The 23,719-nt window shown below is 34.6% G+C and overlaps 2 protein-coding genes across 2 annotated transcripts; one reads left to right on the top strand and one right to left on the bottom strand.

Moving 5' to 3' along the window:
- Positions 1-5,109: 5,109 nt before the first annotated feature.
- On the bottom strand, positions 5,110-8,948 carry LOC124829263 (putative disease resistance RPP13-like protein 1). The gene has a single exon (XM_088110469.1). It carries the CDS (start codon positions 8,672-8,674, stop codon positions 5,264-5,266), a length of 3,411 nt encoding a protein of 1,136 aa, XP_087966595.1. The 5' UTR covers positions 8,675-8,948; the 3' UTR covers positions 5,110-5,263.
- Positions 8,949-17,853: 8,905 nt separating this feature from the next.
- On the top strand, positions 17,854-22,538 carry LOC148202619 (uncharacterized). Its single transcript, XM_088108641.1, has one exon. The coding sequence runs from the start codon at positions 20,268-20,270 to the stop codon at positions 21,750-21,752; it is 1,485 nt and encodes a 494-aa protein (XP_087964767.1). The 5' UTR covers positions 17,854-20,267; the 3' UTR covers positions 21,753-22,538.
- Positions 22,539-23,719: the final 1,181 nt, after the last annotated feature.

Here is a 23,719-nt window from a genome sequence, read left to right as displayed (position 1 = left end):
TTCCTACATCTCTAAAAGAGACAAAAGTGATAATGAGATAATATATTTTGCAGATGATGTATTATAAAAATACATATGTAACTAGTCATGCATGAGCTCCTTCAATCATATACCGACCTCAATACAATTTACTCCATAGTTCTAATGACTGAGAATAATTTTCTAACAAAATAAATTCAAATTATTAATAATGAAAATATAAATTGAAAGTACAGTATTGAATAAAACTAAAAAAGTTAGGTGGGATATAAATAAATAAATATTTATAAAACATTACATCTTTAGGTTTAGTGTTGATATGGTCTCTTGAACAACTAAATTGTTTTAGTTTAGGTTGCTGAATTTAATAGTTTATTCTTGATTTCTAGTGAACTAATAATATGGTCAATTTCGGTGGCTAACTGATCAATAAATAAACCCAAATAATCTAACACCGTATTGTATAGGACAAAAAGAAATTGACTTTGCAGTAAAATACAATATAACTTCAAAGTGTGATGCAGCTATATAATAGTAGATTAATTATGAGGCAGGTAGCGATGCATTATAATTTTTTTGAATGATTGCTCTATTTTAAAGTTGCTGAGTATAATTTTATTTTTTGATGACCTAGACCAATAATAATGGTCAATTTCAATGACAGACGAATAAATAAATAATTCCAAATATTTTAACATAGTGTGAATATTTGAAAACTATAGTACTAGACAAAGACATAGTCACAATATAATATGCAAATATAAGTTAAAATTTCACATTAAACTCAAACATTCTTCAAATTTTGAGTTTAAAAAGATGATGTTATGATCTGGAGTACTTATATGTGAGTAATTAAACCAATTCGGATGATACGTGAGTGGATCTGTTATTAGAATTTATTATATGAACAACTCATTTCTTATTAGTATTCAATCTCTCTAATTTCTTTTTATATATTTATCTATTTTATCTTATTAGAAGGAATTTGATTTATCGGATTTTAAAATATAAAATTTGTGGATAGTAGACAATTTGACTCTTTCTTTTGTTTGAAGAGGGTCTCTTTCATGATCAGAAGAGAAGATCCACATGTAAAGACTCTCTAACACTTAAGTCAATAAGAGAATTATGATCTATAAATGAGAGTGATAAATGAGAGTGATAGTGATTATGAAGTGAGTATTCCTTCAAGAATACTAGTTGTATTTATAAGATCAACATGGACAATGAGCTATATTCCTATTAGAATAACAATTTACAAAAGGATAAATAATAACGATTATGCTAAATTACTGAGATTTAGTTATAATATATAAATATGATTCGAACAGACGTAAGTTAGGACTTAATATGTCTATTGAGCCGGGTAGAAACATAAATCTTAGGAGTTTGCTTTAAGGCGAGTTACGTGGTTTGCAGATAGATTAGCCATTTGGCGAAGTTCAAGATTGGCCATTTCACTGAAAGTCTGTTTGGCTTTGTTGAGTTTCTTTTATATTGTTTAAGCATCCCGAGCTCTAAGCTTTCTTCTTTTCTGTAATTTCTGCACTTGGGTATTGTTATGCCAAGCTACCCCTGTATTTAGGTGTAGAAATCGTTGTTTTCAGGTAGAGAGATTATAGGATCTTGAAAAAATAAAGGATCTAGAAAGGTGGTGGACATAGATTATAATATGTAGAGGTGAAGTGAAACACAAATGGTTAGAATTTCTTGTTATGAGTTGGTGATCATGAATTTGATTCTTATTGTGTGTTAGAAAGTGGGTTTAAGTCTAACTTAACTCCACAAAATCGGCTTGTAAGGTGAGATTTGCACCTCACTTATATATTATAAATTGGTCTTATCTCTAGTCGATGAAGACTTCCAACAGTGAGCATAATACATGTTTCTATAAGGAAAGCTAAACCTTAGTCTTTGTTTCTATAAACTACAGATGATTACTACGTATTTTTGAATGTGCATGAATTGTTTGATGGACGCATATTTTGGTTTGTCCTTGGTGAAATTCTTTTGGCATGTGTTGTTATTTTTTTTGTGAATTTTAAGTTCCATTTATATGTCATCTTTTGTCTTCATGATGTGGTGCAGCCCATATTTATTTAAATTATGATGCAGTGCAGTTTGGCTTTATGAAAATCAGAGCAGTTTTTCCTAGCCTTTGTATTTACGGTGTACACTTGGTTGATGCCATGATTCTTATCTATGCGGTGTAGTGTTGATGCCATGCCTCTTTGTAGTCCATCGGTGCTTTATAATTATCTATTGTTTAGGTCATTAAAGTTATGCATGCTTATTTTTTTAGTCACTGAAAATTCTTGAGTGAATTAATTGTTTTCATTGTTGCCAAGCTCCTTATAATTTATGAGGTGCTTATAATATTATATTGTTAGACCATTAAAATATAGTTTGAAAACTGATTCAACGTTGGAAAAAATTTCAAATAAAATGACGTTGTTTTGATTATGAACCTTAATCCACATTTTCTTTTGGAAAAAAATATGATACATTGAATTAGAAAGGCAACGTTTGAATTATAGTGTTTAAGTAGTGATATATATTTTTCTTACGTGCACAAGTGTTGGCTTATTGTTTGCTAACTCGTGCATGATTTAAAATATATATATGTTATGGTGCAGTGATAATGTTGTCGTGGGTAGAATAACATGGTCAACGAACAATAAATATTGTTAGGATACACTATAACTAGAAATCTGATATCAGATTAAGAAGTAGATTTTAAGTCTAACTTAACCCTACAAAATCAGTTTGTAAAGTGAGTTTTGCACCACTTATATATTATAAATTAGTCTTATCTCTAGTCGACGTAAGATTTTCAAACATTATGATTATATAAAATGGTAAATATGCATGAAAGGAGGATAAGGATAAGGGTATACGTGAATCATATGGTTTTTAGAGTGAAATAGGTGTTGTGCAGAATTTTTAAATGGATCTACTAGATGTTTTAAGTAAGCTGCTGGGATAATCTTTTGCTGATTAAAATTTAATGGAATCGGTTCTGGAATTTAAGTGATAATGCGTACAAGCTGTTTTAGAATTTTGGTTTAAGATGGTTTTTGTGTGTTGTTACGTGTAAGTGTTAAGCTAATATTCTGCCTATAATCTGGAGAATATTGTGATTGGCCGTGATTTCCTTGGACAGTTGTAAATAGCATATAGTTAGGAGTAGACAGCATATATTTCGGGATTTATATCTAGAAATAGTGCTTTGCACATGTATATATATATACAGCATATCAGAATAATAAAAACATGATTCCATATTTCAAAATCACCTCTGACAGTAAGATTCATGAAATAAGTTGCTGTTTGTTTTTACAAAATTGAGCTATTAAGAGTTGTTGTTTGTGGTGTAAAGTTGATGTATTGTTGTGGTTTTGGATGGGAGTATGAGGTTTTTGGTTGGATTATGTTGGCTGTTTTTATGTTATATAGGTGTTAAGTGCATGTGCTTGCGATGAGCACATGATGTTTTAGGAATTGTGTGTGAACATGATGAGATGTTGTTTGGGTGGAAGGTTTGAGTTGTTGATGCGTTTTGTTGTGTTAAGTTTTTTTTTGTCTTAATTGTAAAGTCAGGTTTGTATTTTTGTTTGTGTAAGGCAGTGGAAAGTAATCTTTTTTATCTGTGTGTGAGAAAATGAAAAAAGAAGGATTACGGTGTTGTTCAATTGAATGACTTTTATCGAAGAGATAACCCTGTAGAAGCTAGTCTATGAATCAATTCAATCTTTAGAGCTATAGGCACAATGTTCTTTTCTCATTTTGTAATCCATCCCTTCGACCAACTTCTACTATCTTAACAAATTTTGGTATACAGTTCAAAAACTTCATCAAGCCATTATCCTATAAAAAATTAAAAATAAGCTAACTATCAGAAAAAGAAATGTAATAAAACAAACTGACAACAGAATGTTTAGAATGTATATTACATAATTGGAAACACAGAGACAAAAGTTAGTAGCTGAAAACTTGAACAAAGAACACTGAAAATCACTAAAAAAAACTATTATTCAGTGGAGATTATTTTGCGGAAATTTTAAAAAACTCTCGCAAACTAACATTTTTTAGGAGAGGTATGGATCAATAGCTTGGTAAGTTGTTTAGGATAGTCTTTGTTTTGGTTGATGTTGAATAGTTTTGAATATTCTTATACTTCATTAGCTAAATGAGATATTCTGTTTCACACATATGTATGTGTTTACTTATTATTATACATTTTCTCTGCTTTTATGAAAGAAATGTTGAGCAGGAGGCAAATTGTAATGTTTTATGAGGATTCATCATGATTTATATTTGCTTAATATGATGGAAGCTAATTACCGTGTAGCTATGTAATAAGAATTACTATATATTATGTTATGTTATATTATGAATACAACATAATATTATGTCTGAAATGATTGTAATTTTGCAGTTGATGTTGTTGAGATCGGTGAAAGAGAGGAAAATATGTGAGGTTTTGAAGGTCAAATCCTTGGGTTGTACAATAGATGTTAGAGATTAATGTTGTAGTCTTTTAGTATTTAGAATAGGTTTAAAAGCCTTGTTTGAAAAATAGACTGGGTAGCCACTAAGCCAAAGAGAGATTAAGTTGTACACCCCTCAATGGCTGTTTACTTATACCACATATGCAGTGATGCTGCTACATCGGCCATGAAAAAAGAGGTTGTACGTATGATAATTTAAAAGACAAGTAATATCTAAATTGTACCATAAACATGTTTCACAAAATCTAGATTCTTGAAGAATCACATACATTAAATCACTTCTATTATTATATGTCATTATAGAAAAAAAAAAACATATAGATGTTATGATAACAATAAGGTAAAAAATTAAAAGAAATAAAAATATTTCAAAAATATGTCTAAAGACACCGTGTAATGTTAAAGAAAAATATACAGACAAAAATATTTTTCAAGGAGTTAAATTTATTTTAATAATTTATTATGTATTTCATTTACAAAAATAATATTAGAAACTTAAAATTTATTCAGGCTTTAGCATTATTGCATTTAATTAAGTGTTTAAAATAAAACTGATAGACAGACTTTAAGTTCACAGTAAATACATCTGCTATATCAGAATTTCTTCTAAACCTAATAATGAATAAAGAAATAGAGGCTTCATAATTATAGTGTTAAAAAAATTTCATGGAAATGTAATTTGTTACATGAAAGGACTACCAACAGGAAAAGTAGTTCATACACCACTATTAAACTATCCCTACCATTAAACATAATTAAACAAATTCGTTACCCTATATAAATACATCTGGAATGTGAGAAATCTTTTCCCAGTCTTCGCCTCCTTCTTTGTTGCATCGCTGTTCCAGCAAAGGACAGTTCATTATTCTAAGATGTAAAATTGATTTGGGAAGACCCTCCTCTGGTAAGCATTGGAGGTTGGGACATTCCCAAAGGCTCAGTGTTAGAAGAGATGAGAGTTCTAAGAGACCCTTGTAGTTCAGTTTTTTTAGATTTTGACAATCTTTTATTGTTAGTATAAAAAGACAGAGTGGAAGCAAACCTTCATCAGGAAAACATTCCGCCTCTACTTTTTCAACCGTTAAACTTCTCAACGAAGGACTGTCTCCTAAAGCTCTTTTGAGTGAGCCAACAAGTCTAAAGCAATTATTGAGTGTGATGTGGTTTAGATTTAATGGCAAACCTCCTTCAGAGAACGACTCAAGTCTTGGACACTCTTCTATCACTAGCATTGAGAGAGATGGAAGCAGCATATGCATGTTTGCAGGCAATGATTCAAAGTTAGGGCACTCTTTGATTTTCAGAAGCCAGAGATGATTGTGAACATGATTCTGTGAAATCATCTGTAGATTAGGAAATCCAATGAGTTGAAGAGTCCTGAGTGTTGGGAAGAAATCAAGTGGAAAGATCCTTAGAGAGACACAGTCATCACTTATTGACTCCCGAGGTGAACAAATGGACAACTCTTCAACTCTTACAGCACTGACAATCAAAGCTTCAAGTTGTTCGCAGTGAAACACTTTTAGAGATTCTAAAACAACAAACTTTGGCAAGTGTCCTTTCAGCTTGGGACAATTTATTATGAAAAAATTTTGTAGACATGGAAAAGCACCTGTCACAGCTTGGCAGTCCCACTTTTCCCATTGCCTCATATCGGAGAAATACAATGTTTCAAGGGATTTAAATGAAGAGTTGTTTCCATGAAAATCAGCACCAATACTCACTATCCCATCAAGTCCTGCAATGCTCAAGTGCTTGAGAAATTGAAGAAGTCCAAGCGGAGGTAAACGTTGGCAAGATTCACATCCCTTCAACTTTAAGGACACCAGATTCGGTAATGAATTATGAAGTAACCAATCTGGAAATTGTTTACCAATATAGTTCCTTATTGACAACTTCTTCAAATATTTTGAAGGACGTAGATTCTCAATTACATCCTCAGCTTTTTCTGAATCAACAGAGGAGCTGCCAACGAAATTCCAATCCCATTCTAACCGTAGTTTCACAAGGTGTGGTTTGTTCTTCAAATCTACTTCCAATGCATAGGAAGGATTCTCAATATTCTGCAGATTATCAATTCTTAGTCTTCCATGAAGATCGAATTCTCCTAATTGCTGAAAATTGATTTCCTTACTTTTCTCAACATCAAATGAACTCATCAATACTTGAACATTGTTCAGCTTTCCCAAATATGCTCCAACAGTTTTCACTTCAATATCTAATAATTCAAGACGACGCAGATTGCCGAGTTGATGTAAACATGGGGGAAGCTCCTTCAATTTTCGACAATAGTTCAGCTGCAGTATTTGCAACTTGTAGAGTAAACTTATTGAGTTGGGTAGTTTTTCTATTTGAGTGAAGGATAGATCTAATGAACGAAGATGCTTAAGATTTCCTACAGATTCAGGCACCTCCGTAAGGCTACGACATTTATACAAAGATAAGACACGTATTAACTTAAATCTGGAGAACAAGTCATCTATGGACATCTTGCAATCCCAAACCCAATCCCGATCTGTTGGAGTAAATGTATGCAACTTTTGAGCATCAATCGAACTCCCAAACCCATCAAAACCTGATTCAAAGCATGAAAATGAACAATGACGGATTGTTTTGGGTATACGTTTTGGTTCATCAACTCCTAACCTGATGCATATGTCTTCACAGACGTATTTTGCCAAATCATTTAGAAGGTCATGCATCATAAAACACTTTTCCCCTCCAAAACTTGACTCTTGTTGAAAGAAGGACCAAGATAATAGATCATTGCAATATTCTTCACCAACTTCTTTAGGACTCTTTTTCTGTAGAGGGTTTTCTAGGAAATTTTCAGCCATCCACAATTCAATTAACCACTCCTTGTGAAACCAATAACCTTTGGGAAATAAGGCACAAAAAGCAAAGCATTTCTTCAGATGAGAAGGAAGGTGGAAATAGCTCAGTCTTAAAGCAGGGAGTATATCACTTTCATTTTCTGAAAAATCCCATATCTCACTCTTCATAATACTTTTCCATTCCGAAAGAGATGATTTATTGTATAATAAACTTCCCATAGTTTTTAAGGCTAAAGGAAGTCCATTACATTTTTGAACTATCTTCTTACCAATCTCTATGAAGTCTGAGTCTGGTTGGGGATTACCATTTTCGAATGCATGCTTTGCGAACAAGTCCCAACAATAATCTTTTTCTAATACCTGCAGGAGGCGCTTTTCTGATCGCATGGTAACAGCAACCTTCTCACTCCGTGTAGTGACAAGAATTCTACTGCCCTTGCCTCCGAAAACTAAGGGCTTCTGCACATCTTCCCATTTAGATGGTCTTTCGTTCCAAACATCATCCAAAACGAGAAGAAATTTCTTTCCCATAAGTTCTTCTTTCAGTCTTTTCTGAATTACTTCCTGCTGTATGCTATGATCAGTGGAACCAGTTATTGTGTCAAGAATTGCTCTTGATACTTTGAGAACATCAAATTCCTGTGGAACACTGACCCAAACTTTAGTATCAAAGTTAGCTTCTTGAAGCCTTGGGTCGTTGAATACATGTTGGGCAAGAGAGGTCTTACCCATCCCACCCATGCCCACAATAGAAAGTATAGATAGGCTGTTGTGAGTGTCCGATGTGAGCCAGTTAAGGACAAATTCTTTGTCATCATCTCTGCCATAGATAACACTTTCATTTGGCAAAGATGTATGTGCTAATTTACTACCCGATACTGATCCAACCCCAACACCAGCACCCTTTTCCAAACCTAGAATTTTGCTTTCGTTTGCAAGATTTTCTAGGTCCTCAAGGACTTGTTCCATCATGGATTCAATTTCATTTTCAAAGAAATTGACAACAGAAGATTTGAGTGAATTCCACACCTTTTTAGTAGCACTCTGAGACTCAGCTTCCTCTTGGCTTTTAGAGAGTTCATAATCTATTTCATCCAATAGATCCTCTGCATCAAACACAACATCTTTGGCCCTGAGAAGCCAATTTCTGACATGTGGATCTGTAAACTGCCTTTGTTCTGCATCAAAAGCCACAACATCAATGGCAAGGAGCTTCATCTTCAACTGGCTGAGTTGCTTCTTATGGTGTTTTCTTGCACGAAATATGTGGGCAAAACGGGAAGCCAAAGTGTCAATAGTCCTCTCGAGGAAAGTAGAAACAAGAGCACCGGTAACCATTTCTGCTGCCATGAATGAAACTGTGAGATTTGAAGTGAAGCTTATGGGTGTGATTGGGTGCAGTGCAATGGAAATAATATTAATAAGGTAATTTTTGAATGATGGCCTTGAATTAAGGTTGATGAACTTTTTCGTCAACAAGCAATAAAGAGTATTGAGTCTTCCGACAGCACTGTTATTCACAGGCTGTACTCCATTTCCATGAATGAATGAGTGGTTGTGATAAGAGTGAAGGTTCACAACTTTATCTATATTTTCTAAGAATTGTCAACTATTAGGTACAAGAGTTAGAAAATGAATCACATTCCATTCTCCAGGTCTTCGAGTGATTTATTAAGTGGTTGTTTAGTGAAATTACTGCAGCTATGGAAATAGTACTTTTGTTTAGATATAGTTCTCTATAATAAATAATTTTTTTCTATTTAAAATTAGTTTATGTATAAATTAATTTATAATTATTTTTACATAACTATCACGTAACTTAACGTTTTCTCGATTTTTCGGTACGTCCTCATGTATTCCATGACGTAAGTAAATGCTTGTCGTTTCTCATGTAATAAAAAATAATATTTATCTTTCTACATAATTCTTTCTTCTTTTTTCTTTCTCTTCTCGTTATAATAATTTCTGTGAGTTTTTATTTTAACTTATACCGAAACTAAATTTTGTTTATGGTGGGAAAGCAACTTAGATATATGTGGTTGAAATATGCACCAGTCATTTTTCCTAAAACCATACGTTTTCGAAAATTATTACTTAAAAATATGTGTGTATGCGTTTAAAAGGATAATGAAAAAATTAATTTCATATCCAAAACAAGCTTCTAAAATATCTCTTTCTATATCTAACACAATCTCTCAAACACTCAAATATATCTGGTCATTGGGTCATATTCAAGCACAAGATAAGCTATAGTCATTTTGCAACCAAAATCACATTCACATGTTTCCTCATTTCATAAATGCAAACAAATAACCCAAGAAAATGTAAAGTCATTAGAACCAAAGATCAGAATGTTTTTACTCCAAATCTGATTTGGAATTAAAAGAAGATGCCTTAGACAACTAAGGACCCATGCACTTGGCACTTAACAATAATAAACAACCAATGGACCATTCTAAACCATTTTCCAGCCCTAAAACATGGTAGGAAAGTCTCCAAAGGGTCCCAAAATGTTCTCCTAGTGCAGAACACAACTTACTCACTCCAAAAAGTTGCAACTTGTAAAAAAAATACACCTAAAATTAAGGTTGGACGCTAGCCCCTGGACAGCAAAACTGTCACGTTTTCCCCAACTCGGTTAGACCCCTTTCCCGAAGTCCAAAATATGCGTATGAGTAGTCAAATTGAAGCTCTTTGAATCTAGTTTCCAATAAAATAAGAATCAACTCAATTGATATTTTACTAAGAATAATAATTTCACTCCCCAGAGTCCCAAAATATTTTCGAAAACCATTGTTCTGATACCAAAATGTAACACCCTACTATTTTAAAGGGTATTACTGATAGTAGAGACTAAATTAATTTGATATCTCTTATAAACAATCAAACTTTATTTCATTTAATTCAAAGTACAATGCCAAACTTACAAACTTTAAACAATATAGTCTTCACCATTGAAATTTCAACTTATAAGTTTTACACAACATAATCTTCCCAATACAAATTTATTCTTTTTACAAAAATCCCTGAAAGTTTTTCCCCGCATCTCTCTCATCTCTAAGCTTGTTCAACCGCATCTGCAACATTATCTAATCACATATAACATGAGTTATATGATCATAGTACAAACAAATAAGGGTAAGCCAACCTTATCATAAAATCATTAAACTTGTAATAAAAATATTTTAATCACGTATTTCTGCAATTGATAAAATATCATTATTCCGATGTCATTAATTCGTCATTATCAAAGTCATCTTTCCCATTTTCATAAATCTTACAAGTGTATCATGCTTACTCATGAAGCCTTATGGTCAGACCGCTCTCTGCCTGCTTCCTTAAGCCTCACTTATATACTATGTCTTACTTTCTGAAGCCTTATGGTCAGACCCCTCTCTGCCTGCTTCTATATAACTTACGAATCATATGTTTATGTCAAAGCCTTATGGTCAGACTACTTTCTGCCTGCTTTCATAAACCTCAGGTGTTACTTTGCTCATACCAAACTCTCATAGTATAACTCGAACATACTACTCCCGGTAGTAAACATCATTTCATAAGTAATGATTTCTCATATCCATTCCAACATTTCATAAAACCAACAATTCATACCCTCTTATCCACCTAACTCAATCATGTTCATTCTTTAATCAAGAATTCATAATAACCCGTTTTGGTATCAATAAATTAAACATATTACCATATGGAGTGGGAGGTGAACGAAATCCTAAGTGTCCTAAGTGTGGAGGCTGACTTGGTCTAGCAAGGAGGAGAGAAGTTGCTCTCTTTGAAGAAGAATTTAAGGTGTTTGAGCCTTCAAGAGGTAAGGGGAGCTAACTCAACTTAATTTCTAGAATTTTGTAGTTAGAAATATGGTTCCAAGTGCTTGACTTTGATGAAGGGGAGCTAATCCTTTATTGTTATGATCATGAATATGAATATGTTAAAAAAAAAAAAATTTTTGGTAATGGTAGTTATATATTGACTTGTGTAAAATTTGGTTTTCATGATTATAATTTCTTATTTTCGAGTTACTGTGGTGATAAATTTCTATTAATTGTTTTTACCGTTGGATTTAGCTAAAATTTTAATATGTGAATCCTAAGACATATTACTAAACTTTGACTGTTCGGATTTGAAAATAGAAGTCTGTACTCTGAGAAATAAATCCTGTAAGTTTGAGTAAATTAGTTACCCCTGTAGTTTTGTTACTAAGTTGTCTCAGTAAAATATAAAATTCTGACCTATTTGACCGTTAGATCAACCTCAAAATTTGATATAGAATCCCTAAGACATATTAATACATTGTGACCGATTGGATTTGTAATTAAAGGTCTATGCTTAGAGTAAGAAATTTCGAAAGTTTGAAATATTTGATGAACACTATAATTCTGTTCTTACATTATATTGGTAAACATTTCATGTATATTCCATTTACCGTTAGATTGAGCCCAAACTTTAGTATGGAGTTCATAAGACATAATAGGTGATCTTGACCGTTCAGATTTGGAATTAGAGGTCTGTGCTTAGAAGAATTCATTCCGTATTTGGAGTTTAACCGAGAACCACTTAAATTTCTGTCTCTGAGTTACCTCGGTAAAACCTTCATATCTACTTAGTAAACCGTTAGATTAACTTGAAACTTTAGTATGAAGCGTGTAACAGATAGGGACATACTTCGACCTTTCAGATTTTAGATCGGAGGTACCGATTTAGAGATATTAATTTCGTAACTTCTCAGGGATCTCAATATTGCTTAATTTATGTTTTTGGATCATTTATACAAAATTGATGATTTCTGCCTCATTAATCGTTGGATTGGACTGAAAATCTTACCATATAATCTAAACATGTTGTTGACTAGTTTGATTGGTTCAGATTGTCGATAAATAATATGTTGAAAAAGGTAATTTGGTTAATTTGTGCTACTTTGATAAGTAGACAGGATGAGATGATGAAGGAAGAGATAAAGAGAATGATATAAATCGGGCTACTTTGATAAGTAGGCAGATTAACTATACTGTGCTACTTTGTAAGTAGACAGTATTGTCTTGTTGCGCTACTTTGGTAAGTAGGCAGAAGATCTTGTTTCATGCTACTTTGGTAAGTAGGCAAATTAATTATACCGTACTGCTTTGGTAAGTAGACAATAATGTCTTGCGGTGCTACTTTGATAAGTAGAGAGAATAACTTGGTTTGTACTACTTTGGTAAGTAAGTCAGATGAGGTGAAGTTGTAACACTTTGATAAGTGGAATTTTAAATTTCAGAAGTTTATGAACTGTGTGAAATTTTATTTTAGAAGACTTGTGTTGTAATAAATCACTTAATATTTTGTTGGTGTTGAAAATTGTTAAAGAAAAGTAGTATATGTATTTTTGTGGAAAAATAAATTGTAACGCCTAAATTGGGATATTACACTATTGGGTATCAGAGCAATGGTTTTCGAAAATCCATATCTCTTTTGTAAGTAATCTTTTGTTAAATAGTCTTTGTTTAAATAAATAATTTTCGAGGACGAAAATAAATGTTGTTGGGGAGATTGTAAGATCCTTGAAAATATTTGTTAGTTACTAGAAAAAAAAAATTAGTGAATAGTAAATTGTGAATAGTAAATTGTGAATAGTAAAAAAAATTATTTTTGGAAAGGATAAGTGTTACATGTAGCTTTGAGATCAGAATTCACCAATTTGCAAATAAAAAATTATTTTTGCAATAGTAAAATGAATAAAAAAAATGAATAGTAAAAATGAATAGTAAAAATGAATAGTAAATTTTTACTATAAATAGCCAAGGGGGGGAGGCTGGAAATTTACACCAAAATTCTAGAGAAATTGTGAGAGAAGAGAGTTGGAGTAAATTCTAGTTGAAGAGGGGAAATTCTGGAAGTTTCTGGAGAACGGTTTGAGAAGAGGAAACTAAGTCTGGAATAGAGGTAAGGGGAGCTAACTTTGAGTATTTCCCTTTGTATTATCTTGAGTCTTGAATATGCTATATTTTGCTTTTGTCTGATCTTAAATCTTGAATATGGAGTATTTTGTTTCTGTATGATCTTGAATTTAAATGAGAGTATGCTTTTATGTTGATATCCAAGTGTGATAGTTGTAAAATGTGATGTTGTTTATGTTATGCCATTTGTATGTTATTAGTTGTTTATTTTTGTATTTTGGAAGGATTAGAAATTGTCTAACCGGCTCTGCCAGATTCAATTTCTTGTTTCCCCAAACATTTTATTGCTTTCCTTATTTATTTATATTGTATTTTTGGATGGATTAGAAGTTGTCTAACCGGCTCTGCCAGATTCTACTTCTTGTTTCCCCAGACATGTTAATGTTCGTGTTATTTAATTATATTGTATTTTTGGATGGATTAGAAGTTGTCTAACCGGCTCTGCCAGATTCAACTTCTTGTTTCCCCAGACATGTTAATGTTCGTGTTATTTAATTATATTGTATTTTTGGATGGATTAGAAGTTGTCTAACCGGCTCTGCCAGATTCAACTTCTTGTTTCCCCAGAAATTTTATTGTCTTATCTATTTTTTTATTGCATCTTTGTGGAAGGATGAGAAGTTGTCTAACCGGCTCTGCCAGATTCAACTTCTTGTTTCCCCTGAATTTTTATATTAATATTATTTTGATGGTAAGGGCAACTAATTATTTTTGTATGAATTTATAAATATACGAATGTTGAACTGGTGTTCTCTTGCGAAACTGTTTTATGACTTTTATTATATTGGGTGTTATAACTGAAACTGTTAAATTGTACATGTTGAGATGCGATGAATTTATTGAATGAGTTTGTTGGCTGAAATTGATCTTGTTGGAAGATCTGGAGTAAGGGTTCTGTAATTGCTTATATATGAGTATTAAATAGATATACAGATACTGTTTGAGGTTGTTGTGAGAGGAAGTAAAAATATTAAAATTAGGCATTTTAGATTTAGAGCATAAGACAACAAGGTAGATAAATTAAATAAATAAATTGATTAATTATTGAGGGCCTCCGTTTGTTGGTAGGATAGAGGAACCTTAAAAACCTGAGTTGGCACATCCCTGATCATAGAGCAGCCCTGGCCTGGTCCAGTCAGTTGTGACTAGTCATATGTGATGGCGTCGAAGGTGAGTTTGATGCGTTCAGACATCTGGGTCCTCTCCGGTGACCAATTGGAGTAAAGAAAAATTTCTACTAGGATGAAAATAAAATAAAACAAGTTGATTGTAGATGCATAATATTATCATGGTAAAAATTTCATATATATTTTATTTATTATTACATTGAGCCCAGACTTTAATATGTAGTTCCTACGATATGTTGATATATTTTGGTTGATCCATGATCTTTGTTTGGTGAAAATATGTTGAGTCATACTCGTTATGGGCAAAATGAGTTTATAATATGAAGCATAATATATGGTAATATGTTTAATTTATTGATACCAAAACGGGTTATTATGAATTCTTGATTAAAGAATGAACATGATTGAGTTAGGTGGATAAGAGGGTATGAATTGTTGGTTTTATGAAATGTTGGAATGGATATGAGAAATCATTACTTATGAAATGATGTTTACTACCGGGAGTAGTATGTTCGAGTTATACTATGAGAGTTTGGTATGAGCAAAGTAACACCTGAGGTTTATGAAAGCAGGCAGAAAGTAGTCTGACCATAAGGCTTTGACAAAAACATATGATTCGTAAGTTATATAGAAGCAGGCAGAGAGGGGTCTGACCATAAGGCTTCAGAAAGTAAGACATAATATATAAGTGAGGCTTAAGGAAGCAGGCAGAGAGCGGTCTGACCATAAGGCTTCATGAGTAAGCATGATGCACTTGTAAGATTTATGAAAATGGGAAAGATGACTTTGATAATGACGAATTAATGACATCGGAATAATGATATTTTATTAATTGCAGAAATACGTGATTAAAATATTTTTATTACAAGTTTAATGATTTTATGATAAGGTTGGCTTACCCTTATTTGTTTGTACTATGATCATATAACTCATGTTATATGTGATTAGATAATGTTGCAGATGCGGTTGAACAAGCTTAGAGATGAGAGAGATGCGGGGAAAAACTTTCAGGGATTTTTGTAAAAAGAATAAATTTGTATTGGGAAGATTATGTTGTGTAAAACTTATAAGTTGAAATTTCAATGGTGAAGACTATATTGTTTAAAGTTTGTAAGTTTGGCATTGTACTTTGAATTAAATGAAATAAAGTTTGATTGTTTATAAGAGATATCAAATTAATTTAGTCTCTACTATCAGTAATACCCTTTAAAATAGTAGGGTGTTACACAAATAGCTTCGCATAACTCCACCTTGATACCGTAGGGGTAGCTCGACATCCCCTTGACAAGTACAAGATCAACTCGACACCTATATGAGTATTGAAGGAGTATAGAATGCAATAACCATCTTGACTTTGAGACATCATCAAAACTTCTATATTTCATCTTTATGCTAACAATTATGTCATAGGAGACTTGTCATAATATATGTTTATCATGTTTATTAATTTGATATCCGACATACTATGTTTAAATCCTTACTCGCATTTTCTCTCAAGCATTTCATTTTTCCTCTTCGTGTTGTCTCTTAAGTAATTCACAATTCAAGCTTCCTCTATCAACTTGAATTCTCGCTAACTCTATTATTGTGTCTCGCATTCTCACAACTTCTATCGTGGTTTTCTTCTTCCATTATTACATTCTCGCGAAGAGGTAAGTTATTAAACTCTAAAATATTGTATTCAAACTCGTTTCAATTTCCTAGGGTTTATAGTCATTCTTATGGGTAAACGATTGGAAGAATCTTCGAGAGGTTGCCACAGGGAGATATGACTGGGGTTGACATGGATGTGGGTGCTCACATTTCCTAGGAAATCACCCCCATTGCTGATAACGATCTTTGCAAGCTTGGTTTTCCTGCCTTGATCACTACACTTTGCAAAGATCGGGGTGTACCTTTGGACTCCACTGTGCACCTCAACTCCAGCCAACTTTAAATAAGAAGTTCTTTGCTAAGAACTGTGTTAACTGTGGCAGTCCCTCATTGGACAGTTGCCACGTGTGTTAAAAAGTTACTCTTCATTCAGTAATGGCTCACGTCGACATTGTGTCGTTAAGCATTTAAACGTCGTTATATAAAAAGACCAAATTGAACAAAAATTACAAAAGTTGGGACCACTTTGAATACCCAAAAAAGGTCGAGGACCACTTTGAACAAAACTGGTGAAAATATGGACCAAAATAGATATTAAGCCTACAATCTAGTAACTTAATTACCTCAGTCAAGGACTTTTTAGTGCCATGTTAGTGGTCTTGGTTATAAGAAACAAATATAAATTGAAAATACATCTAAAAGAAACAAGTAGATACAAATGATTAACTTATAGGCTCAGTTCTATAGCTAGCAACATTGGTCGGGCGGTACCACCAGGCTTTCCAGTGTGCTTTGTCCTCACTCGCACACTTTCTGGGAAAACTTCCCAGAAGGTCACCCATCCCAGAATTGCTCCAGGCCAAGCATGCTTAACCATAGAGTTCTTATGAGTCAGGCTACCGAAAAGCAAATGCATTTTGGTTATATGAGTAGTCAAATCAATTCCTTTAAGCTATCCTTCAACTGTATAGTCCCATACCTACACAGTCTCCAGATCCCTCTCATTCCGGTGTATGTTTGATTCATCCATGTACCCCTTCCACCCGAAGCTGCCAGGAGCCGCTCCTTGTCTGTGCCCCCTACACCATGCTTCTTGCACCGGCGTCACTCCCCGCCCTCATCTCCGTGCCCGGGTGTCACAGAGGTCGTATCTGCCAATTGAGCTAAGGGGCCTAATTTATCCTTTTCAGGTCGAGCTTTGAGACTGAGGTCATGTTTACCGACCAAGCTGATGGGTCGAGTTCATCCTCTTCAGGTTGAGCTCTAAGGCCGAGGTCATGTCTACCATGTTGTTCTCTCAAAGTCTAGCATTGAGGAGGTCTGATGGCATATGCCCTAGCCATGGTAAAATTGTGTGTATTTTAGACCTTGTATTAAGGGTCAAATAGTATAGTATTTAATTTTAGGCCTTGTATTAAGGGCTAAGTATTGTATGGTTTGTAATCTTATTTTTAAAGAGTGTGTCCCACCATGGGACATGATGGCCACATGGCAAGCTCTTAGTGAAGACACTTCTTAAAAAGGAAGTGGCCATGTGTCACTTTCCAAGTGGAGAAACTCTTCCTAAAGTGGATTGCCACATGTCACTCTAAGAGTGGAAAGCTTTTGCAAAAGTGGATTGTCACATGGCACTTTAAGAGTGGAGGAACTTTGCAAAAGTGGATTACCACATGAGTGGAGAAGACTTTACAAAAGTGGATTGCCACATGGCACTCTAAGAGTGGAGAAACTTTGTAAAAGAGGATTGCCACATGTCTCTTTAAGAGTGGATAGTTTTTAGGGTTTTTTGTCTACTTTGGAGACACCTTTCTCTATAAATAGAAGGGTCTCCTTCCTTGTAAAATCACTTGATGAATTTGAATGTTATTATGCCAAAATGTGTGCAAACATATCTTGTCTCAAGTCAAGGCTAGAGCATCCCATGAGGTCCCTCTAACCACCCTTCTCTAGAGTTGGCCCAACCTCTCCGGAGATCCATCAAACACCTCCATCCTACCACAAATACTCACCAAAAACCTCACCAAATTTGTGAGCCCACCACCATATCCATCGCTTCCGCACAAATTTCACCTCCATAGCTTCATCTTCATGCTTTGGCCCAACCTAGCTCGAGGAGGACGCTATCATTTGGTATCAAGAGCTTTAGGTCTACAAGAGCTAAGTATCTTGGTCCTTTACCTATCTTTGTGTATTTCTTGTTGTTATTGTGTTGTTCTTTATTGTCTTCCATTGTTTACATCCATATATGTTATTTTTATGGTTCTAGTTTGTTCTTTTGCGGAACCATTCGGTTTTTACCACTAAGTTTCCATATACATGTGTTGTGGCGTGCTTTTATATTTTTTTTGAGTCTTTCTTCATATATTTGGTTCTGTTTTAATGTCATTTTTGGGTTATTTTTTATTTTTAATTCCATCCATGTTGTCTAGAGTCATGTGTAGTCATTTTTATGTCATTTTCCCTTAGTTCGGGCTTTGCAAAAAATCATAAAAAAATATGTTCCATTGGGATTTCGAAATTACAGTATATACATCCATTTGAGTGCTTTTTTATTTCATATTTGAGTTCATGCTTGTCATTAGATCATTGTCAAGTTCTTAGAGTTAAGTTTCTCTTGTGTTTCTTTGAGTTTCATGCTCTATTTTTGATTCTAGTAAGATTTCTTCCATTTTTTTTCTTTGAGTCATGAACTTTGAGCTACCCAAACAAATTGTCCAGATCTAATTTGTGTTGAAAAACAAAAGTAAAAAGCCAAAGTAAAAAAAAAAAAAGTAAAAGTACAAGCAAAAGCAAAAGTGAAAAAAAAAGTTACTTTGACTTGAGACTTTGACATGAGACTTTACCATGACACTTGGAGATGATACTTGAACATAATACCTTGACATGACACTTGGACATGACCCTTGGATATGAGACTTGGACATGACACTTTTGACAAAATATTGTCTCTGCCTACATTGCACCATTAGCTCAGTGTTTGTAAAGATAAGAAGTAATAATTCTCTATTCTAATTGTTTTTGGTTTTGTTCATCTATTCTAGTGCCTTTCTTTAGGTAATTCTTTTGAGTGCCTAGCCTTCGTTTTTTTAAGCTTTATTTTCTTGATTGTCTTGTTCATTACTCTCTGTTTTGTCTCAACATAACTCCTTTTGAAGAGCTATTGTTCAAATTGGCCCTTGATTTGCATTCTCTTTGGATTCCTACCTTTCGGATTTGGTTTGATATTTGGTGTAGGATATTCTTTGGAGGAAAAACGAAATTGGACATAGTATATCGGGTGATCGGAGACCTCTTTGGACCTTGAAACCTTGAGGAAGAGACAAGAAGAAAAGGAGTGAAACACTTTAGAGAGGAACACACATTATTTATTTGTATTATGCATTTTTGAGTTGTAAAATTGTATTGCTTTTGGATTTGTAACTCATAACCTTGTTAGGTATCTTGGGGTAGTCTTTGATACTCAATCCCATATCCTAACAAAGACTTGTAAACCATATTGAAAACGTTTTTAGTTGGTTAAAGTTTGAAGGTTCCAAAGTGCCTTCTAACTTTACCATTAGGCCGCATAGTCTAGTTTAATTATTGCCTTTAACTGCTTATAATTTATTGTGTGTCCACTTGTGTATCAAACCTAATTCCATTTGAGAAGTCTGGTGCAAGAGAAATTGAGGTAAACTTTGGCTAGGAAAGGCTTGGATTTTAAGTGATCCTTAGTGATTCTCCTCTCTTTCCTGGAAGTGAACTTGAGATTATTTTGCCTCCTTAAATCTCTAAAGGAATTTACTTTTGAAATACAAGTTTGTATGTGCATTACATATTTTGAATTTTTTTTTAAGAATGTCTAAGGAACCTTCTTACCAAATTGATAGTGATTATAGTGAAGAGGCCCAACCAAATTTAGAACAAATGGCCAAGGAACTAAAATCACTAAAACTTTGGCAAAAGCAAGAATCCATTTTGAAAGAAAAAGAAAGAGTTGAAAGAGAATAATATCTTGAAACCTTAGAAGAAGAACTTAGAGTTCTAGCCCAAAAACAAGAAAAGGTCCAAGAAGAGATAAAGAAAAGTAGGAGTAGGAGTCACTCAAGGCGAAGTTCAAAAACTCCCACAGAAAACACATACCCTGAACAAGATAGTAGGACTGCTGCACAATTCTACCAACATCCTCCACCTAGAAGGTATAGAAGGGAGAGTGAACAACCACCAAGAGAGATTAGGATAGACCTTCCTCATTTCCATGGGAAAGAAGATGTTGAGGCATACCTAGATTAGGAAATGAAAGTAGAACAACTTTTTGAGTGTCATCAAATAATAGAGGAAAGGAAAGTTTCCCTAGCCACCTTAAGCTTTCAAGGGAATGCCATGTATTGGTGGACTGCCCTAGTGAGAGAAAGAAGACTCTCCAATTCCCCTCAAGTCCAATATTGGAATGACTTGAAGAGTGCTCTAAGAAGAAGACACATACCTTCCTACTACCATAGAGAGCTTATGGATAAACTCCAAAGGCTCCAACAAAGAACCATGAGTGTGGAAGAGTATAGGCAAAAGATGGAACTCTACATGATGAGGGCGGGAATTAGGGAAGAAGAAGCAACCACAATTTCTAGATTTCTAAATGGTCTTAATCTTGATATTAGAGATAGAGTGGAATTGTTGCCCTATCAAGATCTTAATGATTTGGTACAAATTTGCATAAAGGTAGAGCAACAACATTTGAGAAAAGGTTTGAAAATTGACCACTCAAACTCATATGTTAAGAAAGACTACAAGAGGGAGGGAAAACAAGTGAGAAGAGAGGAAACCCCTAGGAAATTTGAGAAAGAGAAAGAGAAGCACAATCAAGGATCATCATCATCCATGCGCACTAGTGAAATTAAATGTTTTAAGTGTCAAGGTAGAGGTCATATGGCATCACAATGCCCCACTAAAAGGACCATAATCTTGAGGGATGTTGACTCATATAGTAGTGAAGAGGAGGAGGAGAAAGGCACAAGTAAGGATGAGAGTGAAGGAGAAGATTCCTACCCATGCGAGGGAGATCTCCTCATGATGAGAAGAGTTTTGAAGAATCAACCTAGTCCCCAAGTCCAAACCCAAAGAGAGAACATCTTTCATACAAGATGTCAAGTTTTAGAAAACACGTGTTCTCTTATTGTGGATAGTGGCTCATGTTGCAATTGTTGTAGCACTAGGTTGGTTGAAAAGTTAGCCTTAACTATATTGCCTCACCCTCAACCTTACAAACTTCAATGGCTTAATGATGGTGAAGACATGATAGTTAATCAACAAGTGAAGGTTAAGTTTTCCATAGGGAATTATGAAGATAGTGTGCTATGTGACATAGTACCTATGGAAGTTTGTCACATCTTGTTAGGAAGGCCTTGGCTTTTTGAAAAGGAAACCATACATCATGGTCGTACCAATGAGATAACCTTCAACCATAAAGATAGAAAGTTTGTACTTCATCCTCTCACATCATCTCAAGTTGAAACAGACCAAGTACAAATGAAAAATAAGAGAGAAAAGGAAAGAGATGACACTAACATATACAAAATCAAATGTTCAGAGTGTCAAAGCAATACACACATGTTCAATGAGTGTCCCAACAAAAGAGCCTTCATGTTAAGGGCCACAAGCTTGTGTGAAGATTCAAAAGGGGTATTCTTTCCATCTTCCTTTAGTAGATTGGAAAGACAAGACCAAATGAGACTTGGTAGTAAAAAAGGAAGTCACTCCACAAGACCAAATGAGACTTGGTAGTAAAAAAGGAAGTCACTCCAAATGCATATGCATTCAACACAAGATAAGCCGGGACTTAAAGGGAAAATACATAATTGGGTTGATTATTCTAATAACACTTACTTTATCTCTTGTTTTTTGCAGAAAGTTATTTGACCCCGGAGGGTTTTGTTGATACATAAGTTGATCAATATGAAGAAGAGGGTTTTTGAAGAAACTTAAAGATTTGAGGACAAATCCTTTTTAAGAGGGAGGGTATGATGGCATATGCCCTAGCCATGGTAAAATTGTGTGTATTTTAGACCTTGTATTAAGGGTCAAATAGTATAGTATTTAATTTTAGGCCTTGTATTAAGGGCTAAGTATTGTATGGTTTGTAATCTTATTTTTAAAGAGTGTGTCCCACCATGGGACATGATGGCCACATGGCAAGCTCTTAGTGAAGACACTTCTTAAAAAGGAAGTGGCCATGTGTCACTTTCCAAGTGGAGAAACTCTTCCTAAAGTGGATTGCCACATGTCACTCTAAGAGTGGAAAGCTTTTGCAAAAGTGGATTGTCACATGGCACTTTAAGAGTGGAGGAACTTTGCAAAAGTGGATTACCACATGAGTGGAGAAGACTTTACAAAAGTGGATTGCCACATGGCACTCTAAGAGTGGAGAAACTTTGTAAAAGAGGATTGCCACATGTCTCTTTAAGAGTGGATAGTTTTTAGGGTTTTTTGTCTACTTTGGAGACACCTTTCTCTATAAATAGAAGGGTCTCCTTCCTTGTAAAATCACTTGATGAATTTGAATGTTATTATGCCAAAATGTGTGCAAACATATCTTGTCTCAAGTCAAGGCTAGAGCATCCCATGAGGTCCCTCTAACCACCCTTCTCTAGAGTTGGCCCAACCTCTCCGGAGATCCATCAAACACCTCCATCCTACCACAAATACTCACCAAAAACCTCACCAAATTTGTGAGCCCACCACCATATCCATCGCTTCCGCACAAATTTCACCTCCATAGCTTCATCTTCGTGCTTTGGCCCAACCTAGCTCGAGGAGGACGCTATCAAGGTCGATCTTGACCTTTACTAGATTTTTGATGGGTTGTCGGGCTGTGAAGCTCGGTTGGTCGAGCTTTGCGATTAGGGTCATGGAATGAGGTCATAGTTGAGATTCAAGGTGGAGACATCCTGTTGATCTCATGGTGACCTCTAGTCCAGGTTTCAAGAGGGGGAAAAAATGAAAGATATAGGTTCTTGTTGGATAGAGGTGGCCATAGTTAACGACCGTCGCACCTTACACGAAAGAACCTCCAAGCACTTGTGCCTTCGTCTCCGTGATGGCTAGAGGTTGAGACTAAGGAGATGGTTTTTTGCTCTCCTGGTCGGTTAAAGCTCCTGCAGGTTGGTTTATTGGGCGCGTAGGGTGTTATCTTAACATGTTATTGTCAGTGATGGATCTTTATGGTATTGTATGAGCATTAACTTAAGATGTTGTGTTGTCGTTGTCAACACTCAATTTCGTCCGGATTGACTAAATAATTTGTTTTATTGTTTTATCCTCATAAAAGGAAAAATTAAAAAAAATGTGTGTGTATATAAAAAGAAAAAAAAATAATAAATAATAAAAAATAAGAAAAAAAAAAAGTTCAGACGTTCGTCAAAACAGTGAGCGTTCGTCCTTCCCCAACTGTTGAACCGTTCGTTCATTCCCCACTGTTGTGACGTTCGTCCTTCCCCACTGTTGTGACGTTCGTCCTTCCCCACTGTTGTGACGTTCGTCCTTCCCCACTGTTGAACCGTTCGTCCTTCCCCATTGTTCAACCGTTCGTCCTTCCCCACTGTTGTGACGTTCGTCCTTCCCCACTGTTGAACCGTTTGTCCTTGCCCACTGTTGAACCGTTCATCCTTCCCCATTGTTCAACCGTTCGTCCAAACAGTAAACGTTCGTCCTTCCCAACTGTTGTTCAGACGTTCGTCCTCTGATACTGTGGA

This window comes from Vigna umbellata, chromosome 3 (assembly GCF_029865625.1).
Source record: "Vigna umbellata cultivar VRB3 chromosome 3, Vumbellata_1.0, whole genome shotgun sequence".
Classification (NCBI taxonomy): domain Eukaryota; kingdom Viridiplantae; phylum Streptophyta; class Magnoliopsida; order Fabales; family Fabaceae; genus Vigna; species Vigna umbellata.
This window is presented reverse-complemented; position numbering and strand designations above follow the sequence as displayed.

Bases quoted from the DNA above. Each gene is read 5' to 3' on its own strand.
- LOC124829263 (XM_088110469.1), bottom strand. From the start codon at position 8,674: ATGGCAGCAGAAATGGTTACCGGTGCTCTTGTTTCTACTTTCCTCGAG.
- LOC148202619 (XM_088108641.1), top strand. From the start codon at position 20,268: ATGAAAGTAGAACAACTTTTTGAGTGTCATCAAATAATAGAGGAAAGG.